At 46.0% G+C, this 21,228-nt stretch overlaps 1 protein-coding gene across 1 annotated transcript; it reads right to left on the bottom strand.

The window, feature by feature from the left end:
- Positions 1-16,186: 16,186 nt before the first annotated feature.
- Positions 16,187-16,645, bottom strand: LOC470331 (multifunctional methyltransferase subunit TRM112-like protein). The gene has a single exon (XM_054677739.1). The coding sequence runs from the start codon at positions 16,637-16,639 to the stop codon at positions 16,232-16,234; it is 408 nt and encodes a 135-aa protein (XP_054533714.1). The 5' UTR covers positions 16,640-16,645; the 3' UTR covers positions 16,187-16,231.
- Positions 16,646-21,228: the final 4,583 nt, after the last annotated feature.

The raw sequence follows: 21,228 nt of genomic DNA, 5'->3' as shown, positions 1-21,228 counted from the left end.
AGCAGAGCTTACACAGGCTGGGGAGAGCTGGTGTTCCCATTAGCTAGAGTAGAAAGACCTTCCAACCCACTGGGCATAGAGTGACACACACTGAGGCTGTGAGGCTAAACCTGCAGCAGTGAGAGAAGTAGTGGGTCTTAAGTCTAAACACGGCCTCTCAGGGGCCAGGTCAGACTAGAGGGAAATTTGATCTGCTAAATCCTCTGAGATTGAGCTAAAGCTTCTTAAGTCTTCCTGGTACGCATGAGACAGGGAGGGTCTTAGAACCTCGGGTACAGCTGAGCCTGTGTGCAGGAATTCAGTAACCCCAGGTGTGGACTATCAGTTTGAAGTTATCTATTGATATGTTTGTTTTTCTCTTATGCGTCATCCCCTCATCAGCGCGTGCACTCTGTGAGGATAGAGATCTTATCTGACTGTGTCACAAGGGCTCCGACCAATGCCTGGCACGTAAATGGCACTCAATAAATATTTGTTGAACTGATGTTGAATGAATAAACTCGCTCTAAACCAAACCCACGAGGGAGAAACCAGATGCAGCATTATTCATTCATTCTGTGAAATGTAATTGACAATAGGCCCGAAGAAACCCCTGTCAGCACATTCCTTGCTTTGTGGAAGGCACACTTCAGAAGCTCAAAGTATATCCAAGAGTCACTTTGTAAATACAGAGTAGGGCTAAGGGGACTTGAAAGATCTTAAGAGCCTGTGTCGCTGAGCTATGGCACCCCGATGAGTCATGCTTTCCCACACAGGGACAGACATCCCTTGCCAAACAGGATCCTGCCTTGCCCAGCACTGGCCTCTCTTCCCTGTCACCGTGGGAGAAACACTGACAGTCTGTCCTCTCCCACTTCTCTTCTCGGTACTCCTTATCAATCATAATGCTTCGGTCCTTTCTACTTGACCTCACATAACAGTGTCTTAGATTACACAGTGTCCCTTACTCGTTACATTTTCCATGTGAATTTGGCCACAATTTCATACATCCTGCAAAAGACAAAATAACCTAGACATGGATCAAGACCTCTCACTATCTAAGTTGCAAAGTCCCTCAGTCACTGTCTCTCGATTTCCCTATCTTTAGAAAATGAAATAATGTACCTTTTCCATCTAGCCTACAGGGCTGTTAAGCAAAAACAAACAAACAAACAAAAAACTGAAGAACATGAATATGAGTGGCTCAGAAGTTGTGATTTAGGCCAGGCACGGTGGCTCACACCTGTAATCCCAACACTTTGGGAGGCCGAGGCGGGCGAATCACGAGGTCAGGAGTTCGAGACCAGCCTGGCCAACATGGCGAAACCCCATCTCTACTAAAAATACACAAAATTAGCTGGGCGTGGTGGCAGGTGCCTATAGTCCCAACTACTCGGGAGGCTGAGGCAGGGGAATCACTTGAACCCGAGAGGCAGAGGTTGCAGTGAGCTGAGATCGTACCACTGCACTCCAGCCCAGGTGACAGTGGGAGCGAGACTCTGTCTCAAAAAAAAAAAAAAAAAAAGTTGTGATTTAACCTTTCTAATTAAAGTTCTATACTAGATTTGCCACTAATGAACTACATGACATGAAATCATTTTGTCAGATGCTTAGCCCAGCATCTTATTCTTAACAAGCCTCCAGGAAATATTTATTATTGACATGGGCTCTATTGCCATGAACTGAGATACCTCCCACTTTCCCAAGGAGCATGCTTGAGGAAAAATAGTCAGTTGCTTTTTAGGTAACTATTGTGCTTTTGTTTTGTTGAATGCAAATGATATGAGGTGATAAACTTGGGACCATAACTGAATGGTCTGGAAGAAAAGAGGGAATTCAGAAGTTGTATACGGAAAGAGATGAAGGGAGGAAAGTTGGCAATATGGTAGTAAGGGAGAAAACTTTTGGAGGGAGAACAGGTTTAGCTAGTGGAGTGGAGGGATCTAATTAAGCTTTGCTTTATGGTGTGTGATGTAATCCTCTTCTGTCTTCCCATGAAGCCTTCAGTAAAATCTCCTTAGTCATAGGTATTTTTGAATTTGGATGTATTGGAGGGGATGCAAACAAAGTTCTCAGTTTGGACTTGAGTTGTATAAGGAGTGAGAGCAAAGACCAATCATCTCCTGGTTATATTATCAATTTTAAAATGAGGAGGTGAGGCCGGGCCTGGTGGCTTATGCCTGCAATCTCAGCACTTTGGGAGGCCAAGGCAGGCAGATCACTTGAGGTCAGGAGTTCAAGACCAGCCTGGCCAATATGGTGAAACCCCGTCTCTACTAAAAATACAAAAATTATCTGGGTGTGGTGGCAGGTGCCTGTAATCCCAAATGCTCAGGAGCCTGAGGCAGGAGAATTACTTGAACCTGGGAGGTGGAGGTTGTAGTGAGCTGAGATTGTACCATTGCACTCCAGCCTAGGCATTGCAGTGAGACTATGTCTCAAAAAAAAAAAAAATATATATATATATATACATAAACACATATATATATATACACACACATATATATACACAAATATATATATATATAGAGAGAGAGAGAGAGAGAGAGAGAGAGAGAGACAAGGTTTCCACCCAGGCTGCAGTGCAGTGGCACAGTCTTGGCACACTGCAACCTCTGCCTCCTGGTCTCAGGTAATCCTCCCACTTCAGCCTCCCAAATAGCTGGGACCACAGGCATGCACCACCATACCCAGCTGATTTTTTTGTATTATTAATTTTGTGGAGATAAAGCTCATCACATTGCCCAGGCTGGTCTCAAACTCCTGGCCTCACATGATCTGCCCGCCTTGGCCCCCTAAAGTGCTGGGATTACAGGTGTGTGCCACCGCTCCCGGCCCACACATTGCAATTGGTTGAAAGTCTCTTTTATCTACAAATCACCCCTCTGACACTTTTTTTTTCCTCGCAATTTATTTGTTAAAGAACCAAAGTTATTTATAATAGTGATAAATTGATGAATTATTAAAGTTAGGCTGGGTGTGGTGGTACATACCTGTAATCCCAGTACTTTGGGAGGCTGAGGCAGGAGGATCATTTGAACTCAGGAGTTCAAAAACAGCCTGGGCAATATGGCAAAACCCTGTCTCTACAAAAAATACAAAAATTAGCAGGGTGTGGTGGTGTGCTCCTTTAGTCCCAGCTACTTGAGGGGCTGAGGTGGGAGGATTTCTTGAGCCCAGGAGGTTGAGGCTACAGAGAGCTGAGACTGCGCCACTGTACTCCAGCCTGGGCAACAGAGTGAGACCCTGCCTCAAAAACATTAAAAAAATATTTTTAAGGAATTATTAAAGTTAGATATTATTAAGTCAGCTATATCAGTACAAAATGTGGAGACTTATCTGCAGTTTGTGAAAAAAGGCCTAGGATTTTTAGCTGGCCACAAACCTATTAGAGCAAACATCATGACACAGTTGCCAAAATCCTAATCTACACTTAGGTTACATTAACCCCAGTACATGTGTACAATGAAAAATGCGGTTGTCTTTTCTACTACACCAGGTCAAACCATGCCTGGCATATCATGCCTGATTGTGGCTCCCACACTTTAAGAGAGATTGAAAAACTGGAGTGATTAGACAAAGTCCTGATGCTGGTAAGAGAGCTATAACATCCCTCCCCTGGCAGGGGAGCCTGGAGGAAAGAAGGGGAAGGGGTAGAGCTGGCTGTTTGCCTGCGGGAGACTCAAGACAGTGGGTCCTTAGCAATGAGAATACACAAAAGGCAGCGATCGGAGAAGGGGCCCTGGAAAACCCACCTTCAGGAGTTTTAAGGCTAAAGAAAAGGAGGAAGAAGGGAATGAGTTAGTGAGAGAGTACACAGAAATTATCAGATCCAACTGTGTGGTAGTAGCCAGTGGGACAGACACAAATTAAGAGTGCATGGAATTATGAAGGGCTGGACATGGTGGCTCACGCCTGTAATCCCAGCATTTTAGGATGCCAAAGCGGGCAGATCACTTGAGGTCAGGAGTTTGAGACCAGCCTTGCCAACATGGTGAAACCACGTCTCTAATAAAAATACAAAAGTCAGCCGGGCGTGGTGGCGAGTACCTGTAATCCCAGCTACTTGGGAGACTGAGGCAGGAGAATCGCTTGAACCCGTGAGGCGGAGGTTGCAGTGAGCTGAAATCGTGCCATTAAGCTACAGCCTAGGATACAGGGTGAGACTCCATCTCAAAAAAAAAAAAAAGTGCATGGAATTATGAAGTCAGGACTGTGGTGTGGTCTGGGCTGGCAGATGACCAGAAAACAACTGGCCCATGTAGGTATAAATACAATTTATTGGAGACCATTGGTTTGGACTGAGCTCCTGCACTAGGTCCAACAGACCAAACCAAAATGAAGTTACTCATGCTGAAGTTTCATGTCACCAAGCTGAAACTAAGTTTATCTGACCTTCTAAGAAATCAGGAGAATGAGAGATAATAGCCAAATTTCCAAAAAGGCCAGTTTTAGCCAGCGTGATAAGGAAGTCCCCTCTGCTTTAACCTTTATGAGAAAAGTAACTTTGAAACGATGAATCCACTTTTCGTTTTGTTTCTGCTTTCTTTCTCTAAAACCAACCTCCTCTGCTCGGCTCATGGGAACATTCACTCTGCCTTGTAGAATGAGATATTGCCCAATTCTGGAATTTCAAATGAAAGCCAGTTAAAATGTTTAAACTAAATTTGTTAGAATTTTGTCTTTTGACGTGGGAATCAGTGGGAAGGTATTGGGACTCTGGTGTGAATGCCCAGAATCAAGAGTGGAGAGCTGGGCAGAGCTTGGTCTCAGGCCTAAAAGCTTTGATATCAGTAGAGTTTGAATAAGAGCTGGTCCCAAGGAACAAGGCAAAGTGAAAGACACTGATTTTTTTTTTTTTTTTTTTAGATAGAGTCTTGCTCTGTCGCCAAGCAGGATTGCAGTGGCGCAATCTCAGCTCACTGCAACCTCCGACTCCCGGGTTCAAGCAATTCTCCTGCCTCAGCCTCCTGAGTTGCTGGGACTACAGGCACATGCCACCATGCCCAGCTAATTTTTTTAATTTTAATGGAGATGGCGTTTCACCATGCTGGCCAGGATGGTCTCGATCTCTTGACCTTGTGATCTGCCTGCCTTGGCCTCCCAAAGTGCTGGGATTACAGGCAGGAGCCACTGCACCCAGACTTTTTTAAAAACAAGGTCTTACTCTGTCGCCTGGGCTGGAATGCAGTGGTATGATCTCAGCTCACTGCAACCTCTGACTCCTGGGCTCAAGCAATCCTCCCACCTCAGCCTCCTGAGTAGCTGAGACTACATGCGTGCACCACTGCACCTGCCATTTTTTTTGGATTTATAGAGAGGGGGTTTCACCATGTTACCCAAGCTGGTCTCAAACTCCTGGGCTCAAGCCATCCTCCGGCCTCAGCATCCCAAAGTACTGGGATTATAGGCATGCACCACTGCACCAGGCAAGGACACAGATTTTTATTGTTCACCCACAAAGTGCTTCACATGCACTACTTTGTCTGACCCTCACGACAACCTGCAAGGTAGGTATTGTATTCCTACTGTACAGATGAGAAAAACTGAGACTCACAAAGGTTAGTTACTAGCTCAAGATCATGTATGCCTCAGTGGCAGGGCCAGGATTCAGAGCAGGGTGGCCTGGAGGTCTGAGGTTGGAAGCAGGTGTCACCTTAATGACTTAGCAATGAGGTCAGTGTCAGTGTCCTCCAATTATGGTGCCAGGCTCAGTCTCTACCAATGCCTGGAGAATATGTCAGCACTTACTGTAGCTTCATGTTTAGGCCAAGAAAAGGCTGAGATGAGATGATCCATGAGAGTTTTTCACAGAAACACAGACCAAACACAGAAGCAAAATCTTGGTCTTCATATTGCCCCAGACTTGTTCTCTTCTGGGACTGAACCTAGTGTTAGAATCCTGCTCTGCAGGAATAGGGGGGTGTCTTTACATTTCATTCTGGTTATTTGCCTAAAGCAAATCCCAGAGATACCCAGAGAGGGAAGACTTTCCTCTGCAGATGGTGGAAGATGCTGGCGCCCAGGCCATCCTATGTCATCTGTATCCAGACACAGATTCCAGATCCCTGTTCATGCCTCTGAGGACATGGAGCGGGCCTTTTAGCTCTCTTCAGAGCTAGAGTTTCAGGCATATGGTTGCTGCCCTGGATGACAAGGGTAGCACATGGGTGGGAACTCCAGATGCATGTAAGGGAGCAAGAAGCTGCCCACTGAGGAGAATGCTGGGATAGCGCAGGGCTGGGCTGGCCCAACTAGTTCAGCTCAGCCAGGAAAGGGCAGGTCAGATCTGGCTCAGCAGGGGAGGCTGTGTAGGGGAGTGGTGCTGACTCAGGGCCTGGTGAGTCAGGTGACAGCCAAGGACAGCTGTTGCCTGGGTGTTTTTAGAAAACTTTGGCTGCCAACCACTCTCTCATGGGTGCTTCTGCACCTACTCAGAAGCAGGCAGAAAAAAGGAGGGCATCTTCTGTATAAGAAGCTCTGGGTGAGGGGTATTAATATCTGGCTCTACTTATGTTGATCCTTCCCATGAAGTACCTAGAAAACGGAGCAGAAATTAATTGAGAGGCTTCCAAATCCCTTCTGAATTCTCTGAAAATCACTTATCTTTTCTGCTTAGCTCTTTTTAGGCACCTTGCCAGGTATCCAGCATAAAGGTTAAGAGAGCAGGCTCTGAAGTTAGGAGGGCCTGGGATCAAAACCTAATTTCATCATTTATAGTTGTATGACTTAGATCAGACTAAAAACAACTTTTAATTATGGAAAGCTTCAAATATATATGAATGACACACATTAGTATGATGAACTTCCATATACTCATTATCCAGCTTGAATAATCATTAACCCACTGTAACTTTATTTCATCTATACTCTACTTATCCCCCTTGCTCCCACTTATTTTGAAGGAAATACCAGGCATCATCACATTCCATCTTTTTTTTTTTTTTTTTTGGAGACGGAGTCTTGCTCTGTTGCCCAGGCTGGAGTGCAGTGGTGCAATCTCAGCTCACTGCAGCCTCCTCCTCTTGGGTTCAATGATTCTCCTGCCTCAGCCTCCTGAGTAGCTGAGATTACAGGTGCCCGCCACCATGCCTGGCTAATTTTTGTATTTTTAGTAGAGATGGCGTTTCACCATATTGGCCGGGCTGGTCTCGAACTCCTGATGTCAGGTGATCCACTCTCCTCAGCTTCCCAAAGTGCTGGGATTACAGGCATGAGCCACTGCACCCCACCTTCCATGTCTTTTCACATCTTTTTCTTTTCTTTTCTTTTCTTTTTTTTTGGAGATAGAGTCTTGCTCTGCTGCCCAGGCTGGAGTGTGGTGGTGCAATCTCGGTTCACTGCAACCTCCGCCTCCCAGGCTCAAGCAATCCTCCCACCTCAGCCTCCCTACCAGCTGGGACTACAGGCGCGTACCACCGTGCCCTGCTAATTTTTGTATTTTTTGTAGAGACGGGGTTTCACTATGTTGCCCAGTCTGGTCTTGAACCCTGGGCCTCAAGCAATGTGCCAGATTTGGTCTTCCAAAGTGCTGGGATTACAGGTGTGAGACACCATGCCCGGCCTCTTTTAACCTATTTAAACACTTGTTTCTTCATCTGAAAATGGGGATGATCATAGTTCCTACATCAATGTATTATTGTGAAGTCATGCCTCTAAAGGGCCAGAACAATGCAGGAACTCCATAAATGAAAACTCATGTTGTTAGATAAAATATAAAAATACCCCAGGCATGGTGGCTCATGCTTCTAATTCCAGAACTTTGGGAGGCTGAGGCAGGAGGACTGCTTGAGGCCAGGAGTTCAAGACCAGCCTGGGAAACATAGTGAGACCCCATCTCCACTAAAAAAAAAAAATAATAAAAATAAAAAAAAAATAAGCTGGGTGTAGTGACTCACACCTGTAATCTCAGCTACTTGGGAGGCTGAGGCAGGATAATCACTTGAGCACAGGAGTTTGAGGCCACAGTTAGTTATGATTGAGCTATTGTATTCCAGCCTGGGTGACAGAGTGAGACCCACCTAAAAAAAAAATTAGCTGGGTGTGATGGCACACACCTGTAATCCCAGCTACACGGCAGGCTGAAGCAGGAGAATCAGCTTGAACCCAGGAGGCGGAGGTTGCAGTGGGCCAAGATGGTGCCTGGACAGAGCAAGACTGAGTCTCAAAACAAGCAAACAAACAAACAAGCAAACAAACAAAAAAGGGAGCCTCTGCAACTTTCCTATCTCTTTGCCTGTGTCCCTCTTTCCTCCTGGTGACCCTCCCTTCCAGCATCTGAGGACTCTGCCCTGCCAGCACGAGGCCCACTGCTGACATCATGACAGGGTTAGGATGACTGCCCAACCTGTCTAGGCCTCAGGATGGGCTGGGAGCACAGGTCACCTGAACCTGGGGTAGAGGGGGCTAGAAAGAGGCAGTGGAGACCCAGGAAAGAGGAACCGAGGCTGCAGCAGCCTTGGAGGGCAGGCAGGAGCCAAGTTTCAGCAGAGGTGCAGCACATTCAAGTGGCAAGGTCAGCAGAAGGTGGGAAAGAGGAAGTGGACGTGCACAAATGTCAGGTAGAGCTGGAGTCATCCTGGGAATTTTACCAGAAACAAGTGTATCAGTCACGGGTTTTGGTTGCAACAGAAACTGATATTTGGCATTTAGAAGCAGAACATACATTTACTGAAAGGCTATTGGGAAGCTCTCAGAATTACTGGGAAGGCTAGAGAAACAGGCTCAGGGATCTGGGGAAAGAAACAGGCCACAGATTCAGTCTGTTAGGCCAAGCAGTGAGTCCATCACTGCCCCTGCCGCACCCCAAAGAGATTCTGTAGCCTATAGCACCATGGTGGCCAGCACTGGACTTGTGATCCCATCCAGCTCTGGGGTCCAGAGGTGGCCCAGAAACCAAGTGCTACTGCTCTCAGTCGCCCTCACTGTGCCTGCTTCTTTGTGTAGCTGTACACCTGTAATCCCAGCTACTCAGGAGGCTGAGGCAGAAGAATAACTCGAACCCGGGAGGTGGAGGTTGCAGTGAGCTGAGATTGTGCCACTGCCCTCCAGCCTGGGCGACTGGGTAAGACTCCATCTCAAAAAAAGAAAAAAAAAAAAAAAGAAAGAAAGAAATAGCATCCTTATTTGGCCTTCAAGGACACAGGGCAGGTTTGCCCTGTGGACACCAGTGCCCTGAGGGAGGGCAAAAGGTAGTGGAACCCTGAATGCATAAGCTACATGGGCAAAAGTCTGGCTTCCTCTTGGGAGTATTTTTTCTTTTATTTTTATTTTCAATGTTTGTGGGTACATAGTAGGTGTATATATTTATTGGGTACATGAGGTGTTTTGAAACAGACATGAAATGTGAAAGAAGCACATCATGGAAAATGGGGTATCCATCCCCCCAAGCATTTATCCTTTGAGTTACAAACAGTAAAATTATACTCCTTTAAGTTATTATTATTATTTTTTGAGACAGAATCTTGCTCTGTCACCCAGGCTGGAGTGCAGTGGCGCGATCTCAGCTCACTGCAACCTCCACCTCCCAGATTCAAGCGATTCTCCTGCCTCAGCCTCTGCAGTAGCTGAGACTACAGGCGCACACCACCATGCCCGGCTAATGTTTTGTATTTTTAGTAGAGACAGGGTTTCACCATGTTGGCCAGGATGGTCTCAATCTTCTGACCTCGTGATCCGCCCACCTTGGCCTCCCAAAGTGCTGGGATTACAGGTGTGAGCCACTGCGCCCGGCCCCTAAGTTATTTTTCTTGGAGGTATTTTGGACAACAGAGATGGCTGCTTTTAGATATTGTCTTGACAGTGACTGACTCAATTAGCAGGTGTGTAAGGGCTTTTGATAACCTATACTTCTACTCTTTCTCTGGCTCCAGGAAAAAGGTGAGGTAGCTTGCAAATAACTGGATTTTTCCAAACAGCTAGCACCAGACAGGGAGGGGAAAGAGCTGACAGCTGAGAGTTGAGCACCAAGCTTCAGAAACTGACAATCCCATAAAGTCCATGGCCAAGTTCATATGATGAAATAAATCTGTCACATTTTTAAATTTGCATGACTATTGTTATGCTATGTGGCAGTTAGGCATAAAAGCAACAGCCAGAATCTATATTTTTTGTATTGATCCAAACCAAATATTTAGGGTTTTTCTTCTCATTTTGATATTTTTCTGCAAATGATAACTATAAAGAGTATCAATATCAATGTCATCTACCTCCATGTGCAATTTGATCTTCTCAATTTGTTTAAAAATTTAGATCTGGGATGCTGAGCACTGAGTTAATCACATTCCTCACTTTCTAGCACATTGACCACTGACTATGTGGTCTGTGCAAGGTCCTACTCATTTTATATTTTTCCCCCTTCTTTTTTTTTTTGAGACAGAGTCTTGCTCTGTCGCCCAGGCTGGAATGCAATGGCATGATCTCAGCTCAATGCAACCTTCACCTCCCAGATTCAAGCAATTCTCCCGCCTCAGCCTCCCGAGGAGCTAGGATTACAGGCACCTGCCATCATGCCCAGCTAATTTTTGTATTTTTGTAGAGACGGGGTTTCATCATGTTGGCCAGGCTGGTCTTGAACTCCTGACATCAGGTAATCAGCCCGCCTCAGCCTCCCAAAGTGCTGGGATTACAGGCGTGAGCCACTGTACCCAGCCTATTTTTCCCCCTTCTTCCCTCTCATTGCCTTCTTCTTCCATAGGTTTCATGTGTAATATGTTTGATGTATGTTATTAAACATGTGTGAAACCTCATAAAAGAAAGTTGTTGTTTGTAATTTACCTGAATGGCATTGTATTATAAATCTTTTTTTTTTTTTTTAATGAGATAGAGTCTTGCTCTGTCACTCACGCTGGAGTGCAGTGGTATGATCTCAGCTTACTGCAACCTTCACCTCCCAGGTGCAAGCAATTCTGTCTCAGTCTCCCGAGTAGCTGCGATTACAGGCGCCTGCCACCACATCTGGCTAATTTTTGTATTTTTAGTAGAGACAGGGTTTCACCATGTTGGACAGGCCAGTCTCAAACTCCTGACCTTGTGATCTGCCTGCCTAGGCCTCCCAAAGTGCTGGGATTACAGGTGTGACCACCACGCCCAGCCTATAATTCATTTTCTGTTTCCTTTGTTTCAGTTCACTATGTTGCTGAAGGTGCAGCTAGTTAGGGGCTTAATAGTGCATGTGGGATAGGCCACGGGCAAGCCTGCTATCGGCCCAAAAATACAAGAAACTTTCTTATATGGTATACGGTTGGCCCTTGAATGCTGACCTGGCCTCCTCCTGTGGTTAATCCTACAAAAAAAAGCTAGTCCCAGGCTGGGCGCGGTGGCTCACGCCTGTAATCCCAGCACTTCGGGAGGCCAAGGTGGGTGGATCGCCTGAGGTCAGGAGTTTGAGACCAGCCTGGCCAACATGGTGAAACCCCATCTCTACTAAAAATACAAAAATTAGCCGGGTGTGGTGGCATGCACCTGTAATCCCAGCTCCTCGGGAGGCTGAGGCAGGAGAATCACTTGAACCTGGGAGGCGGAGGTTGCAGTGAGCCGAGGTCACGCCACTGCACTCCAGCCTGGAGAATAAGACTGAGAATTTGTCTCAAAAAAAAAAAAAAAAAAAAGCTAGTCCCAACTCTAACCTCATTAGACCAGTTTTCTCCCTATGAATGTGGGATAGGCCATGGGTAAGGCCTGCGGTGATCACCAGAACTTAGGCATGTTTCTGTGAGGAACTAGAAAAGCATTGTTCTTTGCTTATTTGTGTTCTTTGCTTATGTGCTTATTTCACATTGCATGCCTGTATCATTGTTCTTTGCTTAGCTTGTTTGCCAATTTGTTATTTTTATTTTTATATTTTTTTTGAGCGGGAGTCTTGCTCTGTCACCCAGGCTGGAGTGCAGTGGCATGATCTCAGCTCACTGCAACCTCTGCCTCCTGGGTTCAAGCGATTCTCCTGCCTCAGCCTCCCGAGTAGCTGGGATTACAGGCCTGCACCACCGCGCCCGGCTAATTTTTTTTTTTTTTTTTTTTTAGTAGATACGGGGTTTTACCGTGTTGTCCAGGCTAGTCTCAAACTCCTGACCTCAATTGATCCACCCGCCATGGCCTCCCAAAGTGCTGGGATTACAGGCTTAAGCCACCGCACCTGGCCCAGTTTATTAATAAACAGAAGTGCTAACAACCTTAACTTGGGTCTGAGTTGTCGTAATAGCCAATTTTCAAACCCAAGCCAACCCTTTCTGATCTGCTCTAAATCAGTGAGCATCCATTGTATTTTATTTACTTATTCTCCTAGTAATAGATGCTTAGATTGGTTCCAATCCAACATCTAGCTACGACAAAGCAATGATGAACCTGTGTGGGAATTTCTCTTGGATGCCCCCAGGAATAGTGCTGTTGAGTCACAGATATGTACATTATTTATTAAATATTGCCTTGTTGCTTCCCAGAATGGCTAGACCAGATTGAATTCCTGTCAGCTATGCATGAGAGTTCTCATCTCTTCACATCTTTACCAACACTTGGTATTATCCATCTTTCTAATTTTTGCCATGCTGATGGATGGAAAATATTATCTTATTGTTTAATTTTAATTTCTCTGTTTACAAACTTGAATATTTTGTTTCAGAACATTTCTTCATATAGTCATACACTTCTGTTAATTGCCTGTTCTTCTTCTTAATTTTATTTTTTTAGAAGAGGTCTTCCTTTGTCTCAGATTTGAGTGCAGAGACACCATCACAGCTCACTGCAACCTTGAACTCCTGGGCTGAAGTGATCCTCCTACCTCAGCCTCCTGAGCAGCTAGGACTACAGGCGTGAGCCACCATGTCCAGCTAATTTTATTTTTTGTAGAGACAGGGTTTTTTTTTTTTTTTTTTTTTGAGACAGAGTCTTTCTCTGTTACCCAGGCTGGAGTGCAGTGGCGCTATCTCGGCTCACTGCAAGTTCCACCTCCCGGGTTCACGCCATTCTCCTGCCTCAGCGTCCCGAGTAGCTGGAACTACAGGCGCCCACCACCAGGTCCAGCTAATTTTTTTGTATTTTTAGTAGAGACGGAGTTTCACTGTGTTAGGCAGGATGGTCTCGATCTCCTGACTTTGTGATCCTCCCGTCTTGGCCTCCCAAAGTGCTGAGGTTACAGGCGTGAGCCACCGCACCCGGCTGAGACAGGGTCTTGCCATATTGCCTAGGCTGATTGGGATCAAGTGATCTTCCCTCCTCAGCCTCCCAAAGTGTTGAGATTACAGGCACGAGCCACTGTGCCTAGCCTTCTTGGTCTATTTTAAATTTGTAAATGTGAAATGTAATTTTAATCATAATTTATTGTATAGCTCTTTAGTTACAATGCAGTTAACCTGGAAGGTGGTTTTGAAACCATCTTCATCTTAGATATTTCTACTACCTGCCAGTGGTAGCTTGATCTGGTTATTTCCATGGGATTATGCCCTCAACTCAAACATAATGTTCAATTATGGGTGTCATACTCTAAGAGAGACATAAGCAAAGCAGAATGATGGTGATGATAGTTTTCTGAGAATCGTCTTATATGAAAAGAGTTTCAATACCTCAGAAGGGGAAGAAAAAGAGAGAGGGTTAACTTGAAGCAGCCTAGAGGAAAACACCAATACTATGTTCAGATAGTTAAAGCACTGTCATGTGAAATTACGGAAAGATTTATCCAGTGTTGCCCTAGAGGATGGAATTAAAACAAATGGGTGATGTTATAGACAAACATAGTTACTCTCAGTCTGTGGAATGCTTTTTTGTCACAAATACCTAGCCCTGCAATCAGCTGTCTGCAAGGCAAGCTCACTGGCCATGTTGATATAGAGGCTGGTTGGGGCATTTTTTCATGGAGCAGGAAATTAGTTACAACTTCCAACATTTCTCCCAATATAGATATAATTTAATTTAACTAAAGTTTATTGAGCTCCCACTACATGCAAGACACTGGGCCAAGGTAGGAGGATTACTTGAAGCCAGGAGTTCAAGACCTGCCTGGGTGACATAGTGAGAACCTATCTCTACAAAAAAATAAAATAAATTAGGCATGGTGGCACATTCCTGTAGTCCTAGCTGCTTGGGAGGCTGAGGCAGGAGACTCGATTGAGCCCAGAAGTTTACTGTGGGAATACAGAAGATAGTGTGGGAAAGAAGTCTCGTTCAGCTTCTCTGAAGATTAGCATATGGAAGCTAGGATAGAAAATAAGACTTGTTGGCGAGGGCCTGGAGCCCCTCAACAGCCAGCTGAGATCAGCATTTCAGAACTGAGGCATCCTTGGCAGTGGATTAGAACAAACATATCCAAAGGACTGGGGAAGACTCCCGGGGCAATCATTTTCTTTTCTTTTTTTTTGAGACAGAGTCTTGCTCTGTCACCCAGGCTGGAGTGCAGTGGCACAACCTCAGCTCACTGCAACCTCTGCCTCTTGAGTTCAAGTGATTCTCCTGCCTCAGCCTCCCGAGTAACTGGGATTACAGGCACGCGCCATCATGCCCGGCTAATTCTTTTTTTTTTAGTAGACACAGGGTTTCACCGTGTTGGCCAGGCTGACCTCGAACTCCTGACCTTGTGATCTGCCTACCTCGGCCTCCCAAAGTGCTGGGATTACAGGCGTGACCCACCGCACCCGGCTTTGTTTTTTTTTTTTTTTTTTTTTTTTTTTGAGACAGGGTCTTGCTCTGTTGCCCAATCTGGAGTACAGTGGCGGGATCTTGGCTCACTGCAACCTTGACTTTCCAGGCTCAAGCAATCCTCCTGCTTCAGCCCCCTAAGTAGCTGGGACTACAGGCATGTGCCACCATGCCTGGTAGGGCAATTATTTTCTAACAAGAGGAGGCCTAAGTCAAGATATGCAGGCAGAGCAGAATACTGACGGGCTGCCAGCCACTAGGCAATCAGTACTTAGCATCAGGAAAGTCTAACCAAGATCTATCCTCATGAAGTCCCTGCAGGAAGACTGTGGGTGTGAACACAGGAAATAAGCAGTAGTAAATACACAAAGTCCTGGAGACTGGAGGGGAAGGTTTCATAGCAAGGTGATGACGTAGCAGTCGGCTGGCCCTTCAAGGGAAGACTCGATTCTCTCTTTTTTTTTTTTTTTTTTTGAGACGGAGTTTCCCTCTTTTTGCCCAGGCTGGAATGCAATGGTACGATCTCGGTTCACTGCAACCTCCGCCTCCTGGGTTCAGGCAATTCTCCTGCCTCAGCCTCTCAAGTAGCTGGGATTACAGGCATGCACCACCATGCCTGGCTAATTTTGTATTTTTTAGTAGAGACAGGGTTTCTCCATGTTGGCCAGGCTAGGCTGGAACTCCCGACCTCAGGTGATCCACCTGCCTCAGCCTGCCCAAGTGCTGGGATTACAGGCGTGAGCCATCACGCCCGGCCTGGAAGACTCAATTCTTATGAAGAACACGGAGAGCAAGTTGGGGAGGGATAAAAGAGTAAGAAATCAGGTATAGAGACTGAATATGCATGGGAACAGTGGTAAAGATGATCCTGCTTCAATATCTTTTGAGGCAGGAGTTTTTTATAAGGTAGACGCAGGTCCTAAAAGCTTAAGTTGAAGACTAGAACCATAAACTGGTCAACTATGCTTTTTCTAGAAAAATATAGAGATAATACCTTAATTGATAGTATAAACATATAAATATGCCTCTTTTTTCTTGGCTTTGCAAATATTTGGACTACTACTTTCTCTTTTCCTCCCTCCCTCCTTTATTTATTTATTTATTTATTTATTTATTTATTTAATTTATTTTTTTGAGACAGAGTTTCGCTCTGTCGCCCAGGCTGGATTGCAGTGGCACGATCTCGGCTCACTGCAAGCTCCGCCTCCCGGGTTCACGCCATTCTCCTGCCTCAGCCTCCTGAGTAGCTGGGACTACAGACGCCCACCACCATGCCCGGCTAATTTTTTGTATTTTTAGTAGAGATGGGGTTTCACTGTGTTAGCCAGGATGGTGTTGATCTCCTGACCTCGTGATCCACTTGCCTCGGCCTCCCAAAGTGCTGCGATTACAGGTGTTAGCCACCGCGCCCAGCCTCCCATTTATTTATTTATTTTTTATTTTTATTTATTTATTATTTTGGTTTTGAACCTTTAATGAGAAAAAATATATAATATCGAGCTCAAGAACACTGTGTGTTTGGTGTCATCGGATCAAGGGTTGGGGATACACACGGCAGAATTCGGAAACGGTATATATCAACAAAAATACACACAGTCATAACAAGAAAAACTGGCGCCTGGCACAATCAACTCTCAGTTTCCTCTTCACTCAGCAGCATGTTGGGGATCCCGCGGCTGATGGGGAACATACGTCCAGATTCCGGGCACTGCAGGGTGCCCTCTATCACTTCCACCTCCAGCAGCAGGTGGTGCATGGTCCTCAGAAACTCTTCATTCTCCTCATATCCCTCAACTGGCCCTTTAGGCACCTGGATCAGGCGCAAGCTATCGGCCGCCTCCAGGAACGCCGACCACTCCACCTTAGGTATCATATGTACCACGTATGATATGTGCCACGTATGATGCCACGTAAGTTGGGGGTTGAACTCCACAGGGCAGATACGGACCTTGGTGGCCTGGAGGCACAGGGGGAAGCCACGGGACCCCACCCCCCGCACATGCGAGCTCAGCAGATTGTGGGTGAGCAGTTTCATGTCGCCACACAACTATTTTTTATTTTTTGAGACGGAGTCTCACTCTGTCGCCCAGGCTGGAGTGCAGTGGCGTGATCTCAGCTCACTACAACCTCTGCTTCCCAGGTTCAAGCGATTCTGCTGCCTCAGCCTCCTGAGTAGCTGGGACTACAGGTGCACGCTACCAGGCCCAGCTAATTTTTATATTTTTAGTAGAGACAGGGTTTCACCATGTTGACAAGGATGGTCTGGATCTCTTGACCTCGTGATCCACCCGCCTCAGCCTCCCAAAGTGCTGGGATTACAGGCGTGAGCCACTGTGCCCAGTCTATTTATTTTTTTGACAGTGTGTCTCACTCTGTTGCTCACGCTGTAGTGCAGTGGCAGGATCATGGCTCACTGCAACCTCAGCCTCCCAGGCTCAAGCAATCCTCCCACCTCAGCCTTCCGGAGTAGCTGGGATCACAGGAACTCATCACCATGTCAGGCTAATTTTTTCTTACTTTTTTTAGAGATGGGGCTTCACCATGTTACCTAGGCTGGTCTGGAACTCCTAGACTCAAGCTCTCTGCCTACCTTGGCCTCCTAAAGTGCTGGGATTACAGGCATGAGCCTCTGTGCCTGGCCTGGACTACATTTTTTGTTGTTGTTGTTGAGATGGAGTCTCGTTCTGTCACTCAGCCTGGAGTGCAGTGGCGCGATCTCGACTCACTGCAACCTCGGCCTCCCAGGCTCAAGCGAGTCTCCTGCCTCAGCCTCCCAAGTAGCTGGAATTATAGGTACCTGCCACCATGCCTGGCTAATTTTTGTGTTTTTAGTAGAGATGGGGTTTCACCAAGTTGGCCAGGCTGGTCTCAAACTCCTAATCAAGTGATCCACCCGCCTGGGCCTCTCAAAGTGCTGGGATTACAGGCATGAGCCACTGCACCTGGCCTCTGGACTACATTCTTTATAGCGCAGTTTTGAAAAAAGCATAACCCCTAAACTAGCAGTAGATTGGCATTTTTTTCACTGTTTCCACTTTTATGAAATATTTCTTCATAACTCTAGGTTTATCCTTTAGGCCTGTGTAGATCCCCATTTTACTCTTCTTTTCTAGAGTCAGAGATCTTCCATACCTTGATCACTTCTGCTTGCTTCACTGGCAGATATAGCTTGATGCTTAGGCCTCACTCCAGCAAAACCTTTAATTAACTTTAGAGAATCCAAATGCTAAGTACTGGCCGAGCCTCTCAATCCTCGCAATTCTCACCTTGAGGTAATACGGTGTCCTGTGGAGGTTTTCTTCTCTTTTCCCTTGCCCGTATAGTCCAGGCTCTGCACTAACAGTGTGACCTCTGGGAAGGCCCTAACTTCTCTGAATCTTAGACTCCTCACCTGTGAGTTACGTGCAGGGGTCAAATTATGATTTAAAATATATGGTGGGGCATGTTGGCTCGCACTTGTAATCCCAGCATTTTGGGAGGCCAAGGCTGGCAGATTGTTTGAGCCTAGGAGTTCAAGACCAGCCTGGGCAACATGGCAAAACCCCATCTCCACAAAAAATATAAAAATTAGCTGGGCGTAATGGTGCACATCCGTAGTCTCAGGGACTTGGGAGGCTGAAGTGGGAGGACTGCTTGAGCCCAAGAGGCTGAGGCTGCAGTGAGCCATGATGGTTCCACTGCACTGCAGCTTGGGTGACAGAGTGAGACCCTGCCTCAAAAAAAAAAAAAAAAAAGGTATGATCCTGGCCGGGCACAGTGGCTCACGCCTATAATTCCAGCACTTTGGGAGGCCGAGGAGAGCGAATCACTTGAGGTTAGGAGTTCAAGACTATCCTGGTCAGGCATGGTGGCTCACGCCCTAGTTTAGGGCTTATGCTTTTTTCAGAATTGCTCTATAAAGAATGTAGTCCAGGGGCTGGGCGCGGTGGCTCATTCCTGTAATCCCAGCACTTTGGGGGGCTGAGGAGGGCAGATCACTTGAGGTCAGGGGTCTAAGAGCAGCCTTGCCAACATGATGAAACCCCATCTCTACTAAAAATACAAAACTTAAGACAGGCGTGGTGGCGGCGCCTGTAATACCAGCTACTTGGGAGGCTGAGGCAGGAGTTTCACTTGAACCAGGAGGCAGAAGTTGCAGTGAACCAAGATTGTGCCACTGCACTCCAGTCTGGGTGAAAGAGTGAGATTCTATCTCAAAAAAAAAAAAAAAGTCTATGATCGATAATTTGTTAATAAATGTAATAATTCCTAAAGTTTCAGAATATGAGTTCATGGGGAAAGGTTTCTAAGTGATAAAATTGTTGGTTACAGGATAAAAAATAAAGTGAAAAAATCTTTTTTACTTATATTTGTACATATTAATGGAAGTACATGTGATATTTTGATACATGCATACTGTGTGTAATGATCAAATCATTACAAATGAGGTTACCCATCACCTCAAACATTTATCATTTGTGTTGGGTTTTTCAAATTTTTCAACTGTCCATTATCCCCAAAATTTACGTAGTGGTATTACTCTCCAAATTAGGCTTTTTTTTTGAGATGGACTCTTGCTCTGTCACCAGGCTAGAATGCAGCGGTGCAATCTTGGCTCACTGCAACCTCCGACTCCCTGGTTTAAGCAATTCTCCTGCCTCAGCCTCCTGAGTAGCTGGGACTACAGGTGCATGCCACCATGCTCAGCTAATTAATGTATTTTTAGTAGGGATGGGATCTCACCATGTTGGCCAAGATGGTCTCGATCTCTTGACCTCAAACGATCCACCCACCTCGGTCTCCCAAAGTGCTGGGATTACAGGTGAGAGCCACTAGGCCCGGCCCAAATTAGGCCTTCTACAGGAAAAAGTCTTGGCTGGGCCTGTTGGCTCACACCTGTAATCCCAGCACCTTAGGAAGCCAAGGTGGGAGGATCGCTTGAGGCCAGGAGTTTGAGGTTGCAGTGAGGCCTCCACACTCCAGTCTGAGAAACAAGCAAGACCCTGTCTTAAAAACAAACAAAACCTTTAACACTTAATTTTTTCACAGATGGAGTCCACTCTGTTGTCCAGGCTGGTCTCAATCTCCTGGGGTCAAGCAATCCTCCCTCCTCAGCCTCCTGAATAGCTGGGACTACAGGTTCAGTCACTGTGCCCAGCTTAAAAACTTTCAAGACTTTTAAAATACTTTGTAACATTGAGGCTTGCGTTAATCTAACTTATTTTGAAAGGATTAATCAAGGTAGCAAGATTTTCCTTCTGACGCTGAATTGACGACACACCTGTGCTGCACTGACCATCACTCACTTTGTGATTTGCATAACTAGTCTATTTTAGAATTGTTATTATCGTAAGGCATTCCCGACTAGAGTCAGAATGATTCATAGAGGATAAGAAGGTTTAAGTGAGGCCAGGCGCAGTGGCTCTCACTTGTAATCCCAGCACTTTGGGAGGCTGAGGCGGATGGATCATCTGAGGTCAGGAGTTCAAGACCAGCCTGGCCAACATGGTGAAACCCCGTCTCTACTAAAAATATAAAAATTAGCCAGGCTTGGTGGCACACGCCTGTAATCCCAGCTACTAAGGAGGCTGAGGCAGGAGAATCACTTGAACCCGGAAGGGCTGCAGTAAGCCGAGATTGTGCCACTGCACTCCAGCATGGGTGGTAGAGTGAGAGTCTGTCTCCAAAAAAAAAAAAAAATGTTTAAGTGACAAGACTAGGAGCAATTGGAGAAAACAACTGAAGAGAAAGCTGTATTAGTGAAGACAAGTATCTTCGGTAAGGACGCTTTAGGGGTGGTTGAGAAGAAAGGAAAAATGTAAGACAGAAATGTAAGACGGAATTGCCTGAAAGTCTAACTTTAATTACATATCAAATACACATTTTGGTGATTTGGCGATCTTGGGGTGGTGTGTGTGAAAATGTAGTTTTTACTTCTCTATCCCTGTTTCTTGTTTTCCATATACTTCAGCGTTTTCCACTTTATCAGGTTGAACCAGCTCACCAGGTTCAACTCCTGTGCCATCACACCTAGGTGTGCTTTGAGGGATGGATGTCCCTGAGAATGGAAGGTCAGCAGCATGCATACTGCAACTACAGAAGGGTAGGAGAGAAAAAGGGTGGCGTAAACAGGACTGATGGGGAGAGAGAACAGAAGGTAAAGCAAATGCAAAGAAAATGCGAGGGCCCGGGCGCGGGGGCTAACGCCTGTAATCCCAGCACTTTGGGAGGCCGGGGCGGGCGGGTCACCTGTCAGGAGTTCGACACCAGCCTGACTAACAGGGTGAAACCCCGTCTCTACTAAATACAAAAAATTAGCCGGGCGTGGTAGCACATGCCTGTAATCCTAGCTACTTGGGAGGCTGAGGCAGGAGAATCACTTGAACCCAGGTGGTGGAGGTTGCAGTGAGCAGAGATTGTGCCATTGCACTCTAGCCTGGGCAACAAGAGCGAAACTCCATCTCAAAAAAAAAAAAAAAAAAAAAAAAAAAAGAAAGAAAGAAAAGAAAAAAAGAAAAAGAAAATGCGAGGAAGCAGGCTGTGTCGGACTGGGAGTAGGCTTGACCACCTTTCAATTTTCAACCCAGTGGTACGACGCTGGCGGCAGGCAGAGGCCCCACCTCCTCTGCAGAGCGCTCTCGGATT

The sequence above is a fragment of the Pan troglodytes genome, chromosome 12 (assembly GCF_028858775.2).
Source record: "Pan troglodytes isolate AG18354 chromosome 12, NHGRI_mPanTro3-v2.0_pri, whole genome shotgun sequence".
Classification (NCBI taxonomy): Eukaryota; Metazoa; Chordata; class Mammalia; order Primates; family Hominidae; genus Pan; species Pan troglodytes.
Note: the sequence above shows the minus strand (reverse complement) of the source record. Positions and strands in the feature narration are given on the sequence as shown.